Source organism: Octopus bimaculoides, chromosome 4, assembly GCF_001194135.2.
Source record: "Octopus bimaculoides isolate UCB-OBI-ISO-001 chromosome 4, ASM119413v2, whole genome shotgun sequence".
NCBI classification, from domain to species: domain Eukaryota; kingdom Metazoa; phylum Mollusca; class Cephalopoda; order Octopoda; family Octopodidae; genus Octopus; species Octopus bimaculoides.
In genome coordinates, this window is record NC_068984.1 from 146,124,788 (window position 1) to 146,151,851 (window position 27,064).

Consider the following 27,064-nt stretch of genomic DNA (forward strand, 5'->3'; position numbering starts at 1 on the left):
CGAAGGGTCAATCTGAAAGAGTAGTATCCACTATTTTCCTCCTCCACAGCATACGAACTTATTCAAAGTTAGAAACTACACCTTCAAAAATAATCTCTCTCTGATTGACAGAAAGGCACTTGCTAACAATGGAACAGTCACTTAAATCCAGAAATATTCCACACAAACGTTTAATATGAGGATGATAATGATGATGATTAACATAGGCATTGGTATCATGCAGAAGTGTACATACAAGAGGTTATATAATAAAATAGCAGAGACCAGGCTGTAATATAAATATATATCAAAATGTGAAATAATTATTATGAGGTATTGTATAATAATGATACAGAAGTCTCTAATGAAGTGGACGGCAAGCAAGATGTTACAAAGGACTTATAGTGATACAGTCAATAGAAATAAAGGTGATACAGTATTATGTATATATATCATCATCATCATCGTTTAAAGTCTGCCTTCCATGCTGGCATGGGTGGGACGGTTTGACAGGAGCCAGCCAGGCAGAAGCCTGCACCAGACTTCTGTCACTGTTTTGGCAGGATTTTTACAACTGGATGCCCTTCCTAACGCCAACCACTCAGCAGAGTGGACTTAGTAATGCTTTGGGTAAAAGAAAGAATTTGCATTTTTTCAAGATATTCTACCAGTTTCAATGACTTCAAAAGGTGATATAGAAAGTATGTTTGATAAGCAGGAAAACGGAACTGAAAAGCTGGATTGAAGTGCCAGTGCACGAAACTGTCAGCCATTGAGTCACTTTGTAACTTCTGCTGATCATATATATCGCAAATATGTTTGACAGGATTACATGTCAATGGAATTCAAAAGGATTTTCTGCAATTAACTATATGACTGTATGATTGACTGTTGTCATCAACAGGTGAGTACAAGATTGAGACGACTGTTGGCCATAATAATGTTGAGTCTGCAAATTTTGGGATGTGTAATCCTGTCTAGTTTACAAACGCTAAACATATAAATGCATCGGACAAGACTGACACATTTCTAACATGACGGTGCAATGAGCGTTTTTATATTTACAAACCATCAAATATAGAAGGAAGGAATGGAGTAGCTGCTATTTCATTTATACGCATTCCATGATTTACAGTTGTTTCAATTTGTGTGTGACAAATTAAACATAATGTATATAGACATTGATATATTCATGTCCACTATGTAATACATATTACATAATAGCCTTCACAGTCATTTAATCATAACCAAACAAATATAATACATAGTACACATATATATACATACATATATATCTTCAGAATTACGGGGATGTACTTGCATAGCAAGTGACCTGATCTGAGATCGTGTGCTGGAATGAAAACAGTTGCAGCGTGGAAGTTGTTTATAAGCCATTTAAAACACATAAAAACCATTAGATTCATTTCAATATTTAAATTTAATTTGCCAAAATATTTTCATCGCTTTGAGACTGCGACCTGTTCCCTGATAAAATTGAGATGCAGCATGGAATTTTGTCAGTAAACAGGTCGCGGTCTCAAAGCAACGAAAGTGTTTTGACAAATTAAATTTAAATGTTGAGGTGAATCTAACGGTGTTTGTGTGTTTTTAAATAGCTTATAAACACCTTCCATGCTGCAATTGTTTTTATATATATTCATATTTAGCAGAAGCAACAGAGTGACTCCAGATCCACTTCATGCATTAACACTTGTCAAACTAGTCATAGATGGAGAGGCTATAAATTTATGTAATGGTAATAATGGTTTTTCCCTCTAGATAGTTCTGGAATGCCATGTGGAAAATTCATGTTTTTCAAATATTTTTCCGATGTTGCCGGTTCGATATGTTTTTATGATTTATTCCAGAACTATCCAGGGAAATACCATTGTCACTGCTATATAAATTTTGTAACCCTTTGAGTCGTTTGATAAGTGCTGACACACGAAACTCTGAGTCACTCTGTTATTTATGCTCGATATTAATAAAATATAGATACTCATCCTTTCAGTTCTACTTTTTTTGCTTGCATTGCCAAACTTATATATATATGTGTATATATATATATATATATATATATGTGTGTGTATATATATGTATGTATGTATGTGTCTATATATATATATATATATATATGTATATATATATATATAAGGTTTTGATATTAAACACTAAACCCTTGTAAATGTTAATTTGAGGTTGAAAAAGAACAAACCATTTATCTCTTGATTACAGGTGAGATGAGCAACTTTTGCTTAATTTGCACAAGAAAACAGTGCAAAGTCAGTGGGAATTGAATGGTATATTTGTCCCACACAAAATGGTTTGATGGCTTTATTGTTCTTTCTCAGTCTAAAATTATTTATAAACGTTTGTTGGTTATATACTAATTCATATTTATGTATGCATATATATAAAATTTATATAAACAATATTATCACAAAAAATATTGGTAAAAACACTTGTTTTCTCCCCAAGAATTCTGTTTTATTCTGAGAATTTATTTTTGTTCTTAAAAAAAAAAAGTGACAAATACAACCCAACACCATTCTCTTCTTATCCCCCCCCCACACACAAACACACACAAAATTACTTTTCTTGTTATGTTTGACTGGAAGTCTTTTAAATAACATCTTGTGAAAATTAAGTTTTACTTTTATAAATATTCTTTCATCAACCCTCTTTGTAGATTCTTGATTCATTTTCCTTTTTCTACTTTTTCTATTCTTTTTTTTTTCTTTCATGCTGTTCCAGTCTTCCCCCTCCCTCTGACACAGACCCTTCTTCCACTTCAGGGCAATACTGAGGGTCGGGGCCCGGTGTAACTTGCTGGTCAGCCGTGCTCCTGTAAGATTTGTGGCATCAAAAATAGCTGCTGAATGTTTGTGTGCCACACACAGATCCAACAATGTGGATCATGAAAGGCTTCTCTCTTGCCAAGAACAACCACTACACATCCTGGCATGCAACGGCTGTCATGTTGCTTCAACCAAGACCAATTCTGTTGGAGTACATTTACCCATGCTGGTGGCATGTAATAAGCACCATTCAAGTGTGAGTCAATGCCAATGCCACCTGACTGGCTCCCCGTGCTGGTGGCACATAAAAAGCTCCATCCAAACGGGTGTTATGCCTTTGGCAAAATGTTGGGCTCAGTGACTTAGGTTCATCTTCCACAGACATCGACATGGTCCCACAGTATTGAATCTAATCAACTAGGAACAGGCATGGCTGTGTCGGGAAGAAGTTTGCTTCCCAACCACAGTTTTGTGTTCAGTCTCCTTAGAGGAGCAATCAGGTACCTCATAGTTATTAAGTCACACGGATCTATTTTAAAACGGGGCCACATTTTTCATTCATGTTTTACGTAGTGTTTTTGGTACCGAAAGACTTTCAAACTTCGTATACTTATCTATTTTGTGTTATAGAACAGAAATATATTTTTGTATTCGAATTTATTTCATGTAAAAAAATTGTCTTATTTCGATAATTTCAACCAATCACTGACAAGTATTCAGTTGTTTACATTTACTCCTTTGGCTGATTAAGCGATGTAAAGCGTATTTAATCTCCATACCTTCGTTTTATTTGCTTTTTTCATTTTAAATTTGCTTTCACCCTAACCCTAACCCTAGGGTTAGGGTTAATTGTTTCAGAATCGTTTGTTTATGTAGTCGGCACTTAATGTATATCGGCTGAATGGACGTCAGTGATTGGTTGAAATTACAGAAATACGACAACTTTAACATGGAATAAGTTATAGATTTCTTTTTTTTTTTAAGAAGACTAAGAGAAAAAGATGTTTTATATGACACATTCTACCAGTGTTCCAAGTTTCAAAGTGTTTCGTTAATGAAAAATGTGGCCCCCGTTTTAAAAAAGATCCAGTCACACCACATGTGCACAACCTGCTTTTACACGAGAAGTGAACGTAAGTGGCATACGAAATTCTCTTGTACATTTTAATTTACCTTCTACAGATGGAATGGGACAAAGCAAGGTAATATGTCCTCATTCTTCATTTATGGACTGCTTCAACCGAAGCATGTTGTGAAGCGAACTTCTTCACCTCACAGCCACATCTGCACCTATTATGTTGTGTGGATATGTGTGATTGTTGGTTTTGGATGCCCTTATTAACATCATTTACACAAAGATGGTGATGCTGTTGCGTTCACCTGTAAACAAAAGTACTTTGAGGACCAGTAAAATAAAAGATAATTTATATGAAAACAAGAAAGGATTGGCAACAGAAAGAGATGTGACAGGGAAAATTTGCATTGATAACTCCTCCAACCCATGCCAGCATGGAAAAACACACAAAAGAACATAAAAACAATCCTGTTGATGACATCCTCTTTTCTGTTCTTAGATAAGTAATCGAGTTTATGGAACCCTTGGATAAGGGACTGCAGAGACTATGTGAAATCAGATGGTGAACATTGATTTCTTAAGCAAGGCTCTCAGTCCTTTTACTGAAAGATACTTTTCCCATCACTAACTCTCTTAGTTACCACTTACAATATGCTTCCTTCAATAGCATTTAAACTGAATGTTTTTTTACACCATTTATTAGAAATTTCCTATTAGAAATCAAAAGTTTGAGTTCACACCCAGCATAGGGAAGCGTGTGTGTGTGTGATTAGGTCCTCAAAGTTTGAACCAAGCAAAACATAGAATAAGACATAAAGCAGATGATGGTGGAAGATAAAAGTGTGGATAATTTGATTTATCATCATTATTGTTATTATTATTATTAACCCTTTCGTTACCAAACCAGCTCTGGCTCTGAGTACAAATGTCTTGTTTTCATTAGTTTTGAATTAAAATCTTCCACCAAACTTTAGTCACAATTTATGTTCCTAACACTTGCTTAATGATAACTAATTTATTTTACTAAATTCTTTGTTATATTTAAAGTAATTGAAAGAAACCTGACAGCATCTCAACAGGAATATGGTAACGAAAGGGTTAGGGCAGTGAGCTGGCAGAATTGTTGGCATGCTGGACAGATGCTTAGCGGTATTTTGTCTGTTGTTACATTCTAAGTTCAAATTCCAACTTTGACTTTCAGGGTTGATTAATTATGTACCAGTTACGCACTGGAGTTGATGTAATCGACTTACCTCCTCCTCACAAATTTCAGGCTTTGTGCCTATAGCAGAAAGGATTATTATTATTATTATTATAGTTCCCTATAAACCCATGAAATAGAGAGGATCAAAGTAATAATGTATACATTTTTTAATACATTCCTTCACACTTGAATGCAAAGGCCATTCTCTGCAGGATTTGGTCTTCAACATTTTCTCTCTATAGAAGAGGAATTAGATGCAGTGTGGTCTGGTCATGTGATGTGTCTGATCGTCCACTGACATCATTTTGAGCTGGATATGTTTTTACACACACAGTCTATCGGGTTAAAGTTGTTCTCCAAGACAAAAGCAACAAGTATTATTCACTTTTGAGTACAGGAACATGTTGGTAAAGAATATACAAATTATCAGAGTAATCCATCTCAGAAATGTAGGTTTATTTTACTGTTTATTATTACTGATAAACTGTTTTCTGCTGAGGTTGACTTTGCCTTTCATCCTTTCAGGGTTGATAAAATAAGTACCAGTTGTGTACTGGGGTCAATGTAATTGACTATCCCTCTCCCCTGAATTGCTGGCCTTGTGCCTATAGTACAAAGGATCATTACTGACTAACTGTGTTACATGGTTAAAATCCATTCTTTGGATTCTTTTCTACAATATTTCTTAGAATAATATTTGTTAATTTCATAAAGTTCATCTCACTACAGTTTTGCCTTTTTGTGTTGGTACCCAGGGCCAGCCCTTGGGTTGCTGGCACTTTAAAACTTTCCCAAGGAGAGAAACTGGAAATGTAGACATGGTGCTCCAGGTGACTGCCAAAGTTGCCAGTACCTTAAGCCGGCTCTGCTAGTACCATGTAAAAAGCAACCACAACATTCTGTAAAATGGTTGGCATTAGGAAGGGCATCCAGCTGTAGAAACCTTGCCAAAGCAGAAACTAGATTGTGATGATGGCGATACATAATTGTAAGAGCTTCTGAAATTTAAAGAAAAATATTGTGAGTGAGAGTTGTCAAGAATTTCTACTGATTTCTATAGAATAGTCAACAGAAGTGCTTGGAGCAATGTCTGTGACACAAACTGATGTGCAGGGAGAATGCTGGAGAGGAAGGGATTCCAGTGGAATTGCACATTCTGGGAGTTGAGAAACAGTAAGAATGACTGAAGTGATTCAATGGACTGAAACCAGCAAAAGAATGGAAAAACATTCACCAGTCATTTCTCATTTCCTAGGAGTTTTCTCTCACAGTAATCAATGACCGCAAGTTTATTGACTTCACTAGAAACTCAACAATCTAAGAATAATGGTCAGTGCCAGGAAGGGCATCTGGTCATCGAATGTTGCCTCAGCAATTCTCGTCCAATTCACATCAGCAATGAAACGATGGACATAGAAATAATGACGACCATGATTTCAGCTGATTGAATCGGTTGAGTGCATATTTTTGCTGAGATGCTACCAATTACAATTGTGCCATGCATCTTCTCTTATCAACTCTTGTGATCGACATTTCTATATCAAAGCAGATTGTTAAACAGACATGGCAGAACATGTCTTATAGATAACGCACCAAAACTCACCATCAAACATGAGCTGATGGAGTACGCCACAGTGAAGCAACATCACAGCATCGTATATCCACTTAGTAGCATGATTGGATTTCTTCAATAGCAATGTGATCATCACCATAAAGAGTGCCACGTATTTGGATTGAACATAGAATGGTCTGTTAAGGAAATTAATGGTTATGTTTTAGCATTCAGGTGAGCAATGTATATAAAATGTCACTGAAAATTGTGGAAACCAGAAATGAAATTGGACATGGAATTTTTCTATGAGGAAACCATAAACATTACTCTCATTTCTTCTCACTTAATAAATCCAAGGTATTGTAACCAGGTAAGATATTTTTTTGTTCTTCCAGTATAATTCCATTCACATCTTGATGACTGCATTTGATAGCATAAAAGACGCACGGGTATAGTAGACTCATCAGAATTTCAGCAGTGCTTGTTCAAGAAGCGGGACCAGGGACAAAATTGGTTTATGAGAGGCTTTATTTCACATATAGGACCTAAGGTGATTTTTTTGAGAAACAAAAGTGTTTCTTATATGCAATCCAATACCATCATTTATAGCAAAAATTAAATGGAGCCAGGATTCTGAGTGGTAATTTATTTCATCAATATTTTGGAAAAATCCTTACCACGTTGGTCAAAATGCTGAGCAGCATTTCATCCAATTTGACATCCCGAATTCAAATTGCACCAAGGTCTACTTTGTTTTTCATCCTTTCAGGGTCAACAAAATAAAGGTACTTTTTGGTTATCTCACTCCCATTAAAAAATTGGATTATCTCCCCACTAAAAAATCGAGTGGCGACAAGAGATTAAAAGAGTTAGATCCTTTTGATTCAATACTTTAACACATGGCCTCCTCAATAGGAATGGAATGATTTGTTGCAAAAATGTTATTAGATTCAGTAAGATGCTTAATTTTTTTCAGTTTTCATGTTTATTAACTTTTTCAGTTTTGTATGATTTGTTATAAAAATATCATCAGATTCAACGTTTAATTTTCTCGTTTTCCATATTTATTAATCTTTTTTTTTTTAGATTGACAATTTTTTTAGTTTGGGGAGATAACCAAAAAAGTACCAAAACAAGCAGACCCTGTACCAAAATTTGAAACCGATATTTTGCACATGTCAGTTCAGTTGTGAGCGACTTGAAAAAAAAAACCCGAAAACTTGAAAAGTTCTAAGTAGATAAATGTTTGGTAAACTCAAGCAAATTAACGTGAAAAGAAAACGTTTATGTTTAGAAGAGGGGAAGAATTAAGACTTGTCATTCGTTATACAGTGATGCCGCGGTGTTAGTGGAAATGTTTAAAAAGGTAATTGTTTTCATTATTCACCGTCTTCGTTTCTTAGTAACGCCCAGTCATTATTTATGTCGTTGTTCCGTTTGCTTTAACCGAAGCATTTAAAGGTATTCAATTACTTTCTTCTTCTTTAATGTAATATTGGCGTTAAACACATTACAGTGACGGACTTGGGCCAGAACTGAATCCAAATTGTTTTCACCATTTTAGTAACAGACAAAAAAGGCAGCGCTTATGACTATTATTTTCCGAGTCTAAGAGACTCAGCAACAGAGGCAGTTATAAAGAAACAGGAAAGCTGACTCTAAGACATGTTTCTTGGTGTGAATTCTATCATAGAATTCTAACAGATAAACTTCAGACGAATTCCAATTTTATTTTATTTATTCTTTGCCTTCTGAGGCTGGAAAGTTGTCTTTAAACTTTGTCTTTCATACAAACTCCGTCAATTATTTCAAATATAATCCTTTCTATGTAAAGCATAAAATATCAGCGCATGAATGTTACTGAATGTTATTTTTATAAATTTTCCTTTCTGGCCGAAGTAGTTGTTGTTTAGTCCCATTGTTATCCACTTGGTATTCCGTCTTTTATTCAAACATAGTATATCTAGACCTACTTAACCCAACCTGTCCATTTTTTTTTTAAGGCGGTAGGGTGTGCTTCAACCTCTGCCTCTCGTGTCTCGTGTCACACGGGATATGTCTTTCCCTGTTGTCCATGTATCATTCTTGATACACATTCCTGTTTCTTTTTCTCTCAACCACGGAGTAACTCGGGACTTCTGAGAGGAAAGCTTTATATTTCTGTGGACATGAAACAGGAGCTGATTAGAAGTCTGAAAACAAACATGGACCTTTACGACAAACTTATGAAATTGTTTCGGACAAGTAAAGGGCTCAGAGAGCATTGCTGTTTATTTGTTTAAAGCAAACGACTACGTAGACGCTCTTTCACATTGCTTTACTGCATTTGAAGCAGTTCACTTTTGTAAAGGAAAAGAAAAACAAGTCCTCTCTCCCTCCATGTTGTCCAGCCACACTTTGGATAGACACGTGTCAGTTAGACTCTTAATATTTCAGTTACAGTTTTCGTTTCCATCAAAATCTCCTCTGCTGTGTGTTAGTAACAACCTCGGTTGAAACATAAGAATTGTCAAAAGTCAATGTTTCAACTTATGATATTCACTCGACTATGAACTTAAGACGCATTATTTCCTTTTTTTTTTTTTCTAGTAAGATTGCTGGTGGGGGAACAGTGCCCATACCCGTCCCTCCAAAAATATTGTTACGGTAAGAAGTTCATTCATATGAATGACTTCAATAAACTTTCAATTATTTATCAGTTTTATCTATCTACAGAAGGGGTGGGGTGCTGAAAAGTTCCTGGTTTTAAGGATAGAGCTGTTATCATTACAGGGGAGGTAGGACAACTATTTAGGAGAGGATCTGCAAAAAGTTCTTTATGGTATACAATATATCTTTCTCTTTTTTGTCGATTTAATGCATGATAGCAGCTTCTACAGTTGATTTTGGTAAAACTGAAGCATGTGCGGTCATGTTCCTTTTTTTGCAAGGCTGAGAAGTGGTAGAAATCCATGGTGAGATGAAGAAAGTTTTGAAGGGTGGCCACCCATCTTGCTCCACAATGAAAATCTGGGTGTCAAGGTTTCAGACTGGTCATTTTGAGGTCACAAATGAACCCTGGTCAGGAGGGCAGCCATCTTCCGCAACGACAGAGGACAAAGCTGACACTGTACATCTCACGATTCTTGAGGACTGCCAGAGTCTCAGCTAAAACCATGGTTGGAACTCTGGGGATTTCCTGCAAAGGGATTGGCCATATCCATTCACAACATTCTGGATATGAGAAAACTTTCATGAAAATGGGTGTCAAAATGTCTGAATGCAGATGAGAAGCACATCAGACAGACAACACCAAGGAGGTTGTGGACTGGTTTGCAGTGGGGGAGGCTGATTTTATGGCTCTTTTAGTCACCATAGATGAAACTTGGCTTTATCATTATGATTGCCAGACCAAGCAGCAATCAATGGAGAGGTACCAATAGTTGGGCTATTTCTGCAGTGAACTGGAGCAACATGAAAAAAAGTGTCTTGCTCAAGAACACAATACACAGCCCAGTCTGGGAATCAAACTCACAATCTTGTGATTATGTGCCTGATGCCCTAACCATTGAGCCATGTGCCTTCAAAAATAAAAATATATATTCATCATCATCATCATCATAGCTTAACGTCCGTGCTGGCATGGGTTGGACAGTTTGACTGAGGTCTGGAGAGCCAATGGCTGCACCAGGCTCCAATCTGACTTGGCAATGTTTCTACAGCTGGATGCCCTTCCTAACCACTCTGAGAGTGTAGTGGGTGCTTTTTACATGTCACTGGCACGGGAGCCAGTCAGGAGGTACTGGCATCAGCCACATTCGGATGGTGCTTTTTGCGTGTCACTGGCATAGGAGCCAGTGAGGGGGTACTGGCATCAGCCATGATCAGACAGTGCTTTTTACGTGGCATTGGCACAAGGGCCAGTCAGGTGGTCCTGGCGTCGATCACATTCAGATAGTGCTTTTTACATGCCATCGGCATGGGAGCCAGTCAAGCATTGGCCACGTTCGAATGGTACTTTTTACATGTCACCAGCATGGGAGCCAGTCAAGTGGTACTGGCCTCAGCCATGTTTGGATGTTGCTCTTTCTGTGCCACTGGCACGGGAGCCAGTCAGGGGGTACTGGCCACTGCTATGATATTGGTTTTTATTTGACTCAACAGGTCTTCTCAAGCATATCATATCACCCAATGCATCAGGGGTACTCTTAACTGGGTCAGACATGCAAAGCTGCAATCTCACTTTAGTTGCCATATCTCCAAAGGTCTCGGTCTCCTGTCATTGCCTGTGTGAGGCCCAATGTTCAACAGTCATGCTTTACCACCTCATCTCATGTTTTCCTGGGTCTACCTCTTCCACAGGTTCCTTCCACAGTTAGGGAGTGGCACTTCCTCACACCACTGTCCTCATCCATACGTAGTACATGACCATATCAGTGCAGTCGTCTCTCTTGCACATCACATTTGATGCTTCTTATGTTCAACTTTTCTCTCAAGGTACTTACACTCTGTTGTGTATGCACACTGAGATTACACATCAAGTAGATCATACTAGCTTCATTTCTTTCAAGCCTACGCATGTCCTCAGCAGTCACAGCCCATATTTCACTGCCGTGTAGCATGGCAGTTCACACACATGCATCATACAGTCTACCTTTCATCCTGAGCAAGAGGTCCTTAGTTGCCAGCTGAGGTAGGACCTCCCTGAACTTTACCCAGGCTATTCTTACTCTAGTCGCTACACTCTCAGCGCAACCACGCCAACTACAGATTTGGTCACCTAGGTAGCTTTTCCCCTTGGCATGTGATGGAATCAGTTTTCTGTACATCTTCAGTGTTTATTGTCCCTGTGCATCTGTCACACACAAAAACTATCTTCCCAGTTAACCTTCTTCTGATATTGCTGCACCTTTTATGTGTTCATAGCTTACACCGGGTACATCACATGGCGTTTCTACCCATGCCTTTTCTACAGATTGAGCAGGGCCATCTACCTGAAGTGGGTTGTGATTTGACAGCCTTCCTACTTACTAAGACTTTGGTTTTTGCTAGGTTAACCCTAAGGCCCTTCGATTCTAGACTTTGCTTCCACACCCTAAACTTCGTCTCCAGTTTTGGCAGTGACTTGGCTATTAGGGTAAGGTCATCAGCATAGAGGAGCTCCCAGAGGCAACCTGTCTTGAATTCCCCTGTTATTGCCTGGAGGATTATAATGAATCAGAGGGGGCTGAGGACTGACCCTTGGTGAATCCCTACTTCTACTTAGAATTCTTCACGATACTCGTTGCCAACCCGCACCTTACTGACAGCATCCCTTTACAGGGCTTGTACAGCTCTTACCAATCACTCGTCTATCCCCAGTTTCTGCATTGACCACCAGATAAGGGATTGGGGAACCCTGTCAAAGGCTTTCTCCATGTCAACAAAAGCCAAGTACAGTGGTTTGTCTTTGGCTACATATTTCTCCTGCAGTTGCCTTACCAGAAATATAGCATCAGTGGTGCTTCTGCCTGGCACAAAACCAAACTGCATCTCATCTAGACTAACTCTCTCCCTAATTAGTTGGGCTATTCTATCTAATATTTTCATGTTATTCTTTATAACTTATCTGCTTTAGGCTCCAGCATTTCAAAAGACGTATTTCATACACTCATAGCTAACCACCTACACTTTTTTCTGCAAAATTGGGGTAGTTTATCCTGTTCAGGCTATATTATTAGCATTATCCTGCGATTGAGAATTTTAAAAAATCACTTCTTTAACTTTGTATGTATAATGTTTTATTCTTAGGTGAAATCATTTGGAAATGCCTCATCCAATGCCTTTGAGTAAAGGTGTTTTATCTCGGAGCAAATTTGAATCACAACTTAAAAGCATTTCAATACAGTATGTATTTTGTTATTGTTTATTAAATTTCTTTTTTCTTGTCTTCCTCTGTTACTTTTCATAACCTTTAAATGTTGTTATTGAAAGGCAAGGTTGGCAGCATTGGACAACTGGATCTGCAGTATTTTGTAATAGTTTTGAGTCCAATTTCTTCTGGGGTTGGCTTCACCTCCTGTCTTTTTACAGCTGAGGGCCATTTGCAACCTTATACCAATGTAAGAAATCTTCCTTATTAAGAGCAGAGGGTGGTTGGTAACAGAATCGATAGAGTAATGATCAAATGCCTTGTTGTACTTAGTTACATCTGTTTATGTTCTGAGTTTAACCCTTTCGATACCAATCTGGCTGAAACCACCTCTGGCTCTGTGGTACAAACGACTTGTTTTCATAAGTTTTGAATTAAAATCTTCCACTAAACCTTAAACTAAGTTATTTTACTAAATGCTTTGTTATATTTAAAATTCATTGAAAGAAACACAGAGCATCTCAAAATAAATATGGTAACAAAAGGGTTAAATCTTGCTGAGGTCAACTTTGCCTTTCATCTTTTTGGGGTCGATAAATTAAGTACCACAGTTCTATATTTAAGAGGTGAGGAATTATGTATATTATTTACATTTGACAGATATTTGCCCTCATCTTGTTTGTTGATAACACATTTCGGCTGATATACCCTCCAGCCTTCATCAGGTGTCTTGCGGAAATTTCAAACCTGGGTTCTCATTCCTAAGGTATTTTACGATGTTGTTATTATTATTATTATTATTCAGGTCACTGCCTGGAATCAAACTTGGAATCTTGGGGTTAGTAGCCTGCACTCTTAACCAATATGCCATATGGCATAGTGGCTAGTAATCCCAAGATTCCAAGTTCGATTCCAGGCAGTGACCTGAATAATAATAATAGCAAAAAATACCTTAGGAATGAGAACCCAGGTTCGAAATTTCCCCAAGACACCTGATGAAGGCTGGAGGATATATCAGCCGAAACATTGTGTTAACAACAAACAAGATGAGAACAAATATCTGTCAAATGTTAATTAAGTACCAGTTATGCACTGGGGATGAATGAAATCGACTTGTCTCCTCCCCCAAATTTCAGGCCTTGTGCCTATAGTAGAAAGGATTATTATTGTTATATTTCTGTCCTGAGTTCAAACTCTGCTGATGTCAACTTTGCTTTTCACAGTCAATACAATAAATTCTAACTGAATGCTTCCAAATTTCTATGATTAGAAAGAATTATTCATCATCTTCATTTAACGTCCATTTGCTATGCTGGCATGAATTGGAGAGCCACAGCCACAGTGCAATCTGCCTTTCACTCTGACAGAGAAGCCTTTTGTTACCAGCAGACAAAACAGTTCTCTCGACTATCTCCATCTTGTTATTTACTTCAGTCGTTGTGTATCTTGGACTACATTGTCTAATGTGCGTGTTAGAAAAGGCATCCAGCCATAGAAAGCAGCCACTGGATCCCGATGAAGTCCTTGGACCCACTGGGTCCTGTGAAGTCATCCAATCCACGGCAGCATGGAACATGGATATTAAATAATGATGAGGTTTCTGTTTCTAGGGCAGTAGGGTAGTATGATTTGAGGGATATTTGGCTGTTGTTTGTAGCATTATCATCATTTAACGTCCATCGTCCATGGTGGCTTGGGTTGGTTTGACCAGAGCTAGGAAGCTGGAGAGCTGCACCAGGTTCCAGTCTGATTTGACATGGTCTCTACGGTTGGATGCCCTTCCTAATGCCAACCACTTTACAGAGCATGTTGGGTGTTTTTATGTGGCACCACACGGGTGCCTTTATGTGGTACCACCACGAGTGCTTTACACCACCCGAGGGATTGGTTTTAACACTTCTGCTGCAGAGTCCCCTGTTGCTTAGTTAAGAGGTCATCAGTCTCATTATCTAATGACATACGTTGGTTGTTGAATTTAGTTGAAATCTGAAATATTTGTATTTTATAGACGGGCAGAAGATGAGGAAAAAATCAGAAAAGAACGAATGAAGACAGAGAAATTAATTGGCCAGCTGAAGTATGTGCTCATTATTATTCTTTCATTACCATCTTTTATCTTCCGTCGTCATCATTGTCTCTTGTGTATTTGCTTGTTCCATGTTAGCAGGAGTTGCTTGACGCTTGTTACAATTCATTCTATGGGTGGGTCTCCTTCCTGTCACCATACTTTGTGTCCAACTAAAATACTTAAAATTGCAAGTATAAACACTGCTGAAACACAAACAAGAAGATACAAATGCACACACACACACACACACACACAATCACATCATTGGCCAGACTATGAAATGTTACACATCACTGGTCACAATGCGCTTTGCATCGTTTTTTTAGCTTTCGACTGATGCTACCTCCTTGGCTCGGTGAGCAGAGTCCAAACTTCCCCCGATCGAAAGTTCATTGCCAGGCTACCTGTTTACAGCTGAGTGGACTGGAACAAATTGAAATGAAGTATCTTGCTCAAGGACACAACATGCAACCCAGTCAGGGAATCAAAACAGTGATCTCCCAACTGAGTGCACCTAACCCCTGGGCTACACACTTTCACCCATTTATAGATATGCCACCACTAAACACAATTTCTCTCTCTGAATTGCTCCATAAAACAGGTTTGAAAAATCTATTATTAGTCGAAGCATTTACACATATGAAAATTTCTTCCAAAAGGTTCATGCCATTCTGTTTTTTTAAGATTTTCTTTTCATATAATTAATTCAAATATTGTGATTCAATCAGGGATTTTGAAAAAAAAATTCTTTTGCTTGCCAACCACATGGTTCCGGGTTTAGTCCCACTGCATGGCATCTTGGGCATTTGTCTTCTACTATAGCCTCGGGCCGACCAAAGCCTTGTGAATGGATTTGGTAGACAGAAACTGAAAGAAGCCCATTGTATATATATATATATATATATATATATCATGTATTGTCCTTGCCTTCGAAAGTAGATGGAACAGGGACAATTGACGAAGGGATATACTCTTTATGTTGCATGTCTCGTTTCTCTGTTGTTTTTTTTCGTTGTTCGAAAAAAGTTCGTTTTCTGTTTTCGTTTCTCATTGTGTTTAACATTTTTTTTTTGATATCCTGTACCCATATATGCTTGTATATATGCATATATGTATGGATATATGCATCGTCATCGTTTAACGTCCGCTTTCCATGCTAGCATGGGTTGGACGATTTGACTGAGGACTGGTGAAACCGGATGGCTACACCAGGCTTCACCAGTCCTCAGTCAAATCGTCCAACACATGCTAGCATGGAAAGCGGACATTAAACGAAGATGATGATAATGATGATGCATATATCCATACATATATGTACATACCTACATCTATATGTATACATACATGCATATATGGGTTATTATTATTATATATATATATATATATATATATAGGTATGTTTGTGTATCTGTGTTTGTCCACCCAACATCACTTGACAACTGATGCTGGTGTGTTTATGTCCCCGAAACTTAGTGGTTCAGCAAAATAGACCAATAGAATAAGTACTAGGCTTACAAAGAATAAGTCCTGGGGTCAATTTGCTCAACGAAAGGCGGTGCTCCAGCATGGCCGCAGTCAAATGACTGAAACAAGTAAAAGAAAAAGGAACATATGGTGGACTTGCCTGACATAAATGAGAGACGAGCTGAACAATTAGCAAAAAAAATGATTTGTTTATAATGATCAGATGTTTTAGCTGTACATTAGCTCACTGCTTGTCAAATCAATGATTACCTGTACAGATGCCCGGTGTCCCATGCGTCAGGTATCAAAGTGGTTATAGAACAATGTGAGATTGTGTTTTATTCAACGACACAATGCACCACCTGCTCTGGGAATTGAAACCATGATCTTGTGACTATGAATGCCCCACCCTGACCACTAGACCATAACTTCTCAAAATATGTATGTGATGGACTCCCTTATAGTTTCTCTGGCTCCCATTTTCACTTGCAAGCTATCAGTCAACTGGAGGCTTTCGTAGAAGACACTTGTTCATAAGCCATACAATGAAAACGTACCTGAAAGTGACTTTATATACAGTATTTATCCATTCTGCTCTTGTTTACAGGATATTGTAGTTGTATTTGGGCATTTAACTGACAGGCTGATGGTTTAAATCTGTCTATCAAGTCAAAACACACTCTGCTCTGTCCACAACACAAACTGTTTCACTCTCACCGACTCAGTCGTCATTCTAAGCAGTCTGGCAGTGTTCGACTGCATTGTTTGTAGTGTTTATGTTGGTGAAGCACATTCTTCTTCTCAATCTAGACACAAACCCCTCATGAATAACTTGCCTATAAGGTCATCACCATCATCATCGTTTAATATCCGTTTTCCATGCTGGCATGGGTTGAACGGTTCAATTGGGGTCTGGGAAGCCAGGAGGCTGCACCAGGCTCCAGTGTGATCTGGCAGTGTTTCTACAGCTGGATGGCCTTCCTAATGCCAACCACTCCAAGAGTGTAGTGGGTGCTTTTTAAGTCCCACCGGCACAGGGGCCAGAGGAGGCTGGCAACGACCATGATCAGATGGCACATTTTATATGCCACCGGCACAGAAGCCAGTCAAGGTGGCGCTGGCATCAGCCACGTTCGGATGGTGCTTTTTGTGCCACTAGCATGGGGATCACAACTGCAATTTCCACTTGATTTTCATGTGCTTGACTCAACAATATGGTGTCTATTCCTACAGATGGGGGATGTAAGGATTTGCTCCTATTCAATGTAAAAGTCTATTTAGGTCAGATCATCATCATTTAATATCCATTGTCCATGCTGGTATTTCTCCACAGTGTAGTGAAGAAGTTGTGGCATTGGCTTTAAATGTTTCTAAGATATTGTTTACTTGTTTCAGTCATTGGACTGCAGCCATGCTAAGGAACTTCCTCAAAGGGTTTAAGTCATAATAATTGATCCCAGTTTTTGTGACTTAAAGTCCGGTACTTATTCTATCAGACTCTTTTGCTGAACTGCTAAGTTACAAGGATGTAAACAAACCATCACCAGCTCTCAAGTAGTGATGGTGATGTAAACACAAAGACACACAGATACGCAGTGTCAGGGGCCCTGCAAAGGGCCAAAGGCACAGCCTTTTTACCTGGGTAAAAAAAAAAAGAATAAATTATGAAATTTCTTGTTTCCTTAACATTGTTTCTTTACCATTTTCTCTTGTAGAGCAGCTGAAGCTAGAGGTCGACTACGTGTAATGCGGATTAGTTTCCAATCAGCGAAGGTAATTAAATTAATCATCATTAAGTAATCTTCGGTTTGACATGTTCCCCTTGAAGCTATAAAAATCAGATGAATAAGATTCCCCACCCCCCAATTACAAACTAGTAGTTATTTCATGTTGATTCTGTAATGCTGGTTCACATTTGGCCAAGTTGCTATGGCATCAGACTTGTAGGGTTGCCTATTGAGAATTATTTCTATAAATCTATGAATTAATCTTCACTCTCCAGGTCAGCTATTTTAGGATTGTATTACAAAATACAGAAAAGCCATAAGAGATGTTATTTCAGAATAAATACCTCAGTAACTTGCTAATCAACAATATGTACAGCCTTCTCAGTAGGATACATAGATGGCTATTTTAGTCTAACACTGTATCAGAGGAAAGGAATTATCATCCATGAATGTGGCTGTCTGTGAGTCTGCTTCATTGAAAGGAACTAAACTACATCTGGCAATCTTCTTACTGGCTGCAACAAATCTTTGTTTCCCTCAGATATTTATTGTGTTTTTAACACAGTAGCTGGCCTGTCAATGGTGTATATACATTTAGTATGATACATAGATGGCTTTTTATAGTCAAAATTGTTTGTAGTTATTGAAATTTATTTAACACACAACCTTGAAATTAAATGGTAATATTTTGAACTGAACATTATTTCATTTCTATTTTATTATATTTAAAAAAATGCAGAATATCAGAATTACAAACTACACCAACCCAAGAGTACTAACAAGTACATTATAGAATGTACTTCAGATAATGTGATAAAAAAAAATGTAAACATGAAATATAGCCCCACTGCATGTACCTTAATTATGTCAACTCTGTAACAAGGCCTTATTTACAACTTGAGGCAGGTCCGCAGAACAGTCAATGGTTCTTGTTTCAAGAATTTCCTGGTATATTTTGAGTATCTTAAGTTCCACTAAATTTTAAGTTTGCTAGAGACTCCATTTTAAACATCTTGTGTACTTGTTACTCTTTTACTTGTTTCAGTCATTTGACTGCGGCCATGCTGGAGCACCGCCTTTAGTCAAACAAATCGACACCAGGACTTATTCTTTGTAAGCCTAGTACTTATTCTATCGGTCTCTTTTGCCAAACCGCTAAGTTACGGGGACGTTATTGTTTGTTCTGCTTATTCAGCTCTGAATTCTTCTTGGCTTTTCAGTTGATATATTAACACGATAATGGAAGTAGATGGTATTCAGCTTTTTTAAGCTCTCTGCCGCTAACTGGTTTGTTAGTTGTTACTTTACCTGTCTTCAGGTTTATATCCTAATGTTGAGGGGAGGGTGTTTTTTTTAACCTTTTCCTGCCTGGTAAATTAGCTTCTGACCTCACTAGTGCCAGTGGCATAAGAAAAAGCACCCAGTCCACGCTGTAAAGTGGCTGTTGTTGGGGAGAGCATCCTCCAGCCATGGCAACCATGCCACAGCTCTTACATCGGAGCCTGATGCAACCCTGAGGATCGCTGGATCCTGACAAACCATTTAAAGAAGCCAGCATGGATTGGATGGTTTGACATTAAATGATGATGTAAGAGTTGTAAAGAATCTTGAAGTGTCTTTTACCAAATGCAAAAAACATTATCTGATAATAGAATACGAGTCTACAGTTGGAGTGGACGGATCCATTTATTACATCAGAAGTTGCCAGTCTACTTTGTACTTTACTTTAGGCTGGATTGTTTCTGACAGTCACGAACAGTCCAGCCAGGGTTAAAAACTCTCAATTCCGTACACTCTCAATCTTTGTTATAATAAACCGGGGTGTGTGTGTGTCCAACAAGTGAGAGAAAAGAAGAGGGGGGAGGGGGTAGTTATAGAGTGGAAATTCTTTTACTAAGAGAATTCCGTTTTCTTTTTCTTTATAGACAAATGAAATTAATCACCTCATTGCTTGTCAAAAAAGTGCCCTGAAAGCGGTCAGGCTGCAAGCCCTGGTACCTCCAAAGAAAACCAAAGAAAACATGAAAGATCTTTTGAGCAAAGTCGATGTAAGAATTTTGTTTTTTTGTTTCATTTTCTTTCTTCCTAATATTTTAACATTGCCGTTGCATGGCTTTGCTTGAGTGAAACCCCTCAGGTATTTGCATTTCTTGTTCCCATGGTGACCATTTGCTCCGTGCCTTGCAAAACAGATGAAGGCTAGCAACAAAAAGGAGTATCCAAATATCAAATACTACCTCCTCAGTTAAGTCCTTATCTAACCCATGCTAGCATTGGAAAAATGGATATTAAACATAAATAGGCTTGCACAGTTATCAGCTGAAGGTTTGCTTCCTCATATTCCAATACTAAAGTTAAGCAATGTCTCTCTTTTAATGGCCTTTGACCCTCAAATTTTAAATCATCTCAAACCATCACCATCCTTTAACATCTGTCCATGCTGGCATGGGTTGGACAGCTTGACCAGAGCTAGCAAGCTACACCAAATTCCAGTCTGATTTGGCATGGTTTCTCCAGCTGTTTGCCCTTCTTAACGCCAACCACTTAACAGTGTTTGCTGGGTGCTTTTACAATGGCACTTTTATGGCTGCTTTACACCACCAGAAGGATCAATCTTAACACTTCTGCTGCAGGGTACAAGTTTTATTGAGCACGGCCAGGCAGCAGGGAAATAATAATCTATAAATTCATGTTTGACAACAATGAAATTTAGAATTTTGATAGATACAAGATCTATTTTTCAAAACTTTGACCATTTTTAATCTAATCTCCTTGACTGGACAAAATGCTTTGCAATATTTGTTGTGACGCTCTGATCTGAGGACCAATTCCACAGAAGTAAACTTTATCTTTCATCCTTTTTGAGGTTAACAAAAAAAAAAGGTGCCGGTCCAAGGTGATGTATTGGGACAGATGTCTGTGACGTCACTGGTACCAAAGTGGAATAAATGCCAGAGGGCTGGGAGAAACTTGCATGCATGAACAACTGCTATCATCATCATCGTTTAATGTCCATTTTTCTATGCATGGTATTCGGTGACGCAAAATCCCAGTGACCAGATACCATTCTGGTTGCCAATCATCACCTTTTGTTATTCAAGGTAAATATGGCCCCACCGTCTTGGGACAGGTTTTCCATGGAAGAAAACAAACAAACGACATTGCTTGTATGACAGTGATGCTCTTTCACAACTATCGTAAGACAAGGGTTTCTACATATGTCTGCATACATGTTTGTCTGTACATGTATATATATACATGACAAGCATTACACAAGGTTTTGCTCTTCTTAAAAATAAACTTGCTCAAGCCTCTTTCATATACAAATCCATGGTTAACATTGACTTATGGAAGAAGCCTATCACAAATCAATAACTTCTCTCAATTTCCACAAATTGTTTCTCTTCCTTATAATCCATTAACATGTTTTCTAAAAATTCTAACTCTTAACAATTTTTTTTAGAACTTGTCACAGTTCTTGATAAACTTGTTCCAGCAAGCAGCTCATGTTGTGCTGTGAATAAACTGACTAAAAATTCTTTTTGTTTTGCAGAGAGACAGAGTTGAACTTTTACTAAATGATTATGAAGGTTTGCTAACCAATCGCACAATCTAACGGGGGAGAACCAAACAAAGCTAAGCCATATTTTAAACATCCAGTACCAATTAAAAATAACAACATAAAAATATATATAAATGTGATTTTTTTTTTAGTTAGTTACGGAGATGTACTTGCATAGCAAGTGACCTGATCTGAGATCATGTGCTGGAATGAAAACAATTGCAGCATGGAAAGTGTTTATAAGCCATTTAAGAAACACACAAAAACCGTTAGAATTTAATTGTTGAAGTGAATCTATTTGATGACGAAAATATTTTCATCACTTTGAGACCGCAGCCTGTTCACTGACCAGCATGGAATTTTGTCAGTGAACAGATCGCGGTCTCAAAGTGACGAAAATATTTTGGCAAACTAAATTTAAATTTTAACGGTTTTTGTGTATTTTTAAATGGCTTCCACTCTGCAATTGTTTACATATCTGATGTTTTGAAGAATAAATTCATTTTGTTCTACTTCAGCATATGTGTATGTGAGCTTAACTACATAAGTACCTACACACACACACACATGTATAAATAATGGATATTCACTCGGTGTGTATGTTGGGGAAGGCATTAGCATTGTGAATATTCCACAGACATGTCTCATCATTTAACGTCCATTTTCCATGCTGGCATGGGATGGATGGTTTGATGGGAGCTGGCAACCCAGAAGGCTGCCACAGGCTCCATTTTTGTTTTGGCATGGTTTCTATGGCCGGATTCCCTTCTTAACACAAACCTAGAAAGCTGTGAGACAAGATTGGACCATTAAATTGCAGTTTGTCCATCCCCTGAGCTTCTTACATGGTTTTTTCCTATCAATCCATTTTCATTCGCAATACCTGGATCCTGGGGCTGTGTAATAAAAAGACTTGTCCAAGATTATATGTCAGAGATACAATATCTAAAATGTCCATAGTTAAAAGTGATATGACAAGTTGACAACAGTCTAATCTGTCTTAACATAAGGTTGTTTACAGCACAATGCTCAAACCTAACTATGGAAAGAAGCCAAAAACCTAATTGAAATCTCTAGCAATGTTATTTAGATCTAAGTGTAGGAATGGCTGTCTGGTTAAGCAGTTCACTTTGCAACCCTTCAAGAATCTAAATATTGGCCCAACTTTGTATATAGGAGCCAGGGGGACATTTTTTTGGATAAAAAAAAAGTGTCTTTTATGTCATCAAACATGGTCAGTATAACTGGTCATTTCTACTTTCTCACGACACACTGAAACAAAAAAAAACAACAACTTAGTTTAATAACAAGAACAATAATATTAACAGTTGAGTATTTAACAACAGTTTAGCAAGAAGACAATTCAGTGAGTTTGGTTAACATTTCACTTACCTGAGTATGTTGCATGCATGAATGCACATGGCACACAAGTAAACAAAAAAAAATCAACAACCAACAACAATGAAATGTAAAAGTTGTCTTAAGAGTGAAATATTTTTAAAAGACACCATAAGTTTTATTGTTTGTTGTTTATGCTTTTGGTATTTTTTTGTGGGAATTTGTCTTTTTCTTTTTGTTGTTTTGTTTTTAGATGTTTTTTCAATCATCTAAAAGGCAAAGTAAAGAAGGTTCTGGAAGGAGCAAAGTTTTTAAACACACACACACACACAGAGTTTTTATATTTACAAAATCTCTCTTTTTCACCCACACACACCCAATTTCCTGCTCTCTTTCTTATCTTCATGTGTGTATACACACACACACATGTAAATGTGTACTCACATTCTCACAATCGCACTTAGATTTCTCGTTCTCCTTCATACATTGTGCACTGTGTCTGGGTTGTCACTTTTGCTTATGTACACACTCAACATGCATATGTGCTCACACATATAAACATGCCATCACACAAAAGTTGTTGATATGGAAAAAGAAGAACGATTATCCTGTTTGAGATCAGCTGCCCAAAAGGGTTTTGGGAGAGAGGCAAAAAAGAAAAAGTCTTAAAAACTGAAGGAAGGATTCTTGTGAAACACTGGACTTTGGATGTTACCAGTCTTTTACTGTTCTTTTACTGGTCAACATAAAGAATTGATAACACAAATGTTGTGCCTTTATCATACAAACACTCCCCCCCACCACCACCACACATAAGGTTTTCCACCATCTTACCCCTCCCCCCATTATCTCAATACACACATACACACACTCTCTAATGTCTGTGTAAAATGGTGCAAAAATAAACAGACACTTCCAAGTTGTCATGACAACCCAAATATTTTTATGGGATTTGTTTTAAAAAAAGGTAATGTTTTTTCCCATATTGCTGTAGTTATTTTTTTAAAAAAAATCTCCTTAGAGTTCTTTTTTCAAAGTCTTATAACTCGTTTACAGCTCTCACAATATCCAGGTGTAAAATACTTAACAATGTAAATTGTTTTTTGTTTTGTTTTTTTTTTTTAATCCTAGGTCAACATATTTGGTCTTATGTGTTGATTTATTCCATTTTTAGGCCAGATTTGTCCATTGTGGCTTTTGTGATTCACAAATAATGTATCTTCACTTGAAAGATCTGAGTCACTGGCTGGAGTCCCAGTTTTGGCTTTTAAACGAGCTGCAAACACGAGAGAGAGTTAGAAAGAAGATTAAACACAAAGACTGAGAGATAAAACACCTTAATGAATAGAAAGTGGATGAGGTATAATTAGAGTGGAAAACAAGTGACATTTATTTCATTTTTGGACATTGAGTGATATGTTAGCCTTTTTTTTTAGATAAATCTACCCCATTCACCCTGTTGAATCCTCTGTGTCAATTATGTTCACCTCCCTCTAATTTAAGGGTATGTCCTGATGCATCGTCACCACCATCTCTCCCGCTCTCTTTTCCAATCGGGGGCAGTCATGTATCTCCCCTACAGCAAGACACCTTCTTTCTCTCTCAATTGTGGGTGCAAAGCCACCTCCCTCAATACTACTACACTCTCCCCTCCCAGTTGAGAGGCGGGGTTTAGTCTTGCACGCTATCAGGAAGCATGACCTGCCAATGTCAACATTCAATATTTCTTCTTCCAAAGGAATTAATATTTTGCAAGAATCATTCTACGGTTCCACCACAAGGTTCGTTCCTCTCAGTGTGGTCTGAGAGCTCTGCCAGCAGAGCAAAAGTTCCTGGTAGGGCTTCCCATGCCAGACAGGTCAAAACCAAGAAGATCTGGGAGAGGAAAAGACTTGAGGACAATGGTGAACAGTTGTTGAGGACCGATGGAGCATCTGGTCCTCAAGGCTTAATTAAATGAGAACATTGATTGAATTAAGTCTTGTAGTATTTATTCTGGTTCTTAGCATTCTGAATTCAAAATGTCATCAAGGTCGAATTTCATGCCTTTCATTCTTCTCACTTTCAATACACGAAATAAGGCAAGACAGACAGACAGACATCATCAGAGCCTCACGAGGAACACCTTACGTTACTTGTGCTTTTGGCATTCAGGTTCAAATTACACCCTGGCTTATTTGGGAGCTAGATTTAATTGGTTCCCTTGTTTAACAGCACTATCTTAGGTGACTGGAGTCTATTCTGAGGTAAGACTTTGGCCAAGTTTCTCATTTGCATAAATCTGCTAACAATGTTTGATGGCTCGTGATGAGCACTTCACCCGTAACTGACTAAAAATTTAAAAAGTCAACAGTGAACAGTGAACAAATCTGTTAATTAGTTTTAGTTCACATTAGTGAACAACATTACTTCGTTTATGTTCACATGTATAAGCATGAACATAAGATGATGTCAGTTACTTTTCCCTAGAACTACAATCAGAGACATTCCAAAGATGGCCATGCAGTCTTTAATGCAGATAATGCATCTTGGATTGCATTATCCATGTCCTTCTTTTAAGATGGGAGATTTGGGATCTATTTTCAGCAGGTTAAACAGCCATGCAGAGGCTCTAGGTTTCATGTCAATTTAAGATATGATTATTTCATGGAATAATAATAAATGGATTTTAATAGAAGTTGTTCAGCCAACTTCATAAGTCCAGTGGTGACAAAGACAGGCAGAGGATGCTGCAGTGGAGGTCTTCAGCTTTGCCCCCGACGAGGACAAAACATTCAACTAAGAACTTTCAATCAGTTCTGGTTGGCTGTCTGTTCTGCTGTTCTCTCAAAATAGTGCTGCTATTCAAATATTGGTCATCTTTCACTAACGTAATGTCTATTATATTTCCCAATGTCTTTTAGTATTTCTTTAATAAACAAAAGAGGACCCAATTCTCTAAAATAATATCATCTAATATGCTCAAAGATATACACATGCAAAACATTAAGGAGTACAAATCATCATTTAACGTCCGTTTTCCATGCTGGCATGGGTTGGACAGTTTGACTGAGGTCCAGAGAGCTGCACCAATCTCCAATCTGATCTGGCAAGGTTTCTACAGCTGGATGCTCTTCCTACGTCAACCACTCTGAGAGTGTAGTGGGTGCTTTTTATGTGCCACCAGCACAGGAACCAGTCGGGCAAGCCAGGCATCGATCACATTGGGATAGTGCTTTTTAAGTGCCACTGGCACAGGAGCCAGCCAGGGGGTGCTTTTTACGTGCCATTGGTACAGTGGCCTCCTCCACCCCACACTGTACTATACAATAAGACAGGCTCTACCTCCCCCCTGCCACTGATAGAAAGAAAAAAGGGAATGTGAATTACAACAAAATATCAAGTTAACTGACCCCTGACCAACTACAAGCATCAGGTGATGACAACCAGAACGACTGACCAATATAGAAAACAATTATATTTATAACCCTGAAGCCCATAATATATACTAATGGAAAGTGTTGCCCCAAACCAGTTGCAGTGGAACCAGGTCACTGTTGGGAGAAGGAAATTTTGACATCAAAATAACAGATGCTTAAGTGAAATTAACAGTTTTTTTTGTATTTTTGAATGATTAACATGTGTCCTCCATGGTGCAATTGTTTTGGTTTTAACACACATCTCAGAGCATAACACTTGTCAGGCAAGGACACCTCTGAAATGTATTTATATCACTTTTAAGTTATCTCTACAGATTTTGTATAAAAATTCAGAAGTTATAATGTTTTGTAGATGAATATATCTAATGTAAACAATGCAATCAAAGATACGTAATAGGTGTATATGCACATTTCAGGTGTTATTGTTCCTTCTTCAGTGCCACAAACAACTCTTAGGTTGTAACTTGCAACGCTGGCTCTAAATTCTATAGAAAATCTGTAGAGATAACTTAAAAGAGATTGAATTGCCCTGCTAACACAAAAAGTAGAACACAGCATCAACTTATAAACCCTTAATATACCTGGTAGCATATTGTGGTTGCAAAATGAAATACTGTGTCTCTACCAGCAATTTATATGTGATAGAAAAACTTGAAACAATTCAAACTAAATTATATGAATAAAGAAACAAAGTACATTAAAAGAAAAATGATTTTAGTTTCTTCAAATAAAAGAAAGAAAAGAAGAAAAAACTTTGCCTACTTTTAGTTAACATTTTAAAATTTTCTTTGGCATTATCATTTTGTGAAAGTAAAGAATATTTGGGCCGTTTTCTGGTTCTCCACCGCCATAGACGTCTTTTCCATATACAGCAAGTCAACCAGACAAAGCCAGCAAGGCCAACGACTATTAAGAAGCATACAATGACCACGTAGAGGATGCTCCAATCTGTTGATGAAATAAAAGAGAAAAACGGAAGATGAAGGTCATTCTCATATATGATGGTAAGATTAACACATTGCTGTGTGGTAAGAAGTTTGATTCCAAA

General features: G+C 37.8%; 2 protein-coding genes across 3 annotated transcripts in view; one reads left to right on the forward strand and one right to left on the reverse strand.

Annotated features, from left to right (window-relative positions):
* The first annotated feature begins 7,682 nt into the window (after positions 1 to 7,682).
* Positions 7,683 to 21,399, forward strand: LOC106884254 (uncharacterized). 2 transcript variants are annotated; one of them, XM_014935532.2, is made up of 6 exons: positions 7,683 to 7,974; positions 12,378 to 12,473; positions 14,447 to 14,515; positions 17,686 to 17,743; positions 19,623 to 19,745; positions 21,251 to 21,399. In XM_014935532.2, exons 2-6 carry the CDS (start codon positions 12,394 to 12,396, stop codon positions 21,311 to 21,313), a joined length of 393 nt encoding a protein of 130 aa, XP_014791018.1. In that variant the 5' UTR covers positions 7,683 to 7,974; positions 12,378 to 12,393; the 3' UTR covers positions 21,314 to 21,399. The 2 variants fall into 2 exon arrangements, with proteins under 2 accessions (XP_014791018.1, XP_014791017.1); XM_014935531.2 differs by lacking the exon at positions 7,683 to 7,974 and adding an exon at positions 7,990 to 8,069.
* Positions 21,400 to 22,723: 1,324 nt separating this feature from the next.
* The window catches only part of LOC106884249 (dyslexia-associated protein KIAA0319-like protein), a 97,942-nt gene continuing 93,601 nt past the window's right edge, over positions 22,724 to 27,064 (reverse strand). The window contains exons 22-23 of the mRNA XM_014935518.2: positions 26,779 to 26,964; positions 22,724 to 23,873 (exon numbers count right to left, since the gene is read on the reverse strand). Coding sequence (XP_014791004.1) covers positions 23,725 to 23,873; positions 26,779 to 26,964 — 335 coding nt within the window. The 3' untranslated portion in view covers positions 22,724 to 23,724. The remainder of the gene's footprint in view (positions 23,874 to 26,778; positions 26,965 to 27,064) is intronic.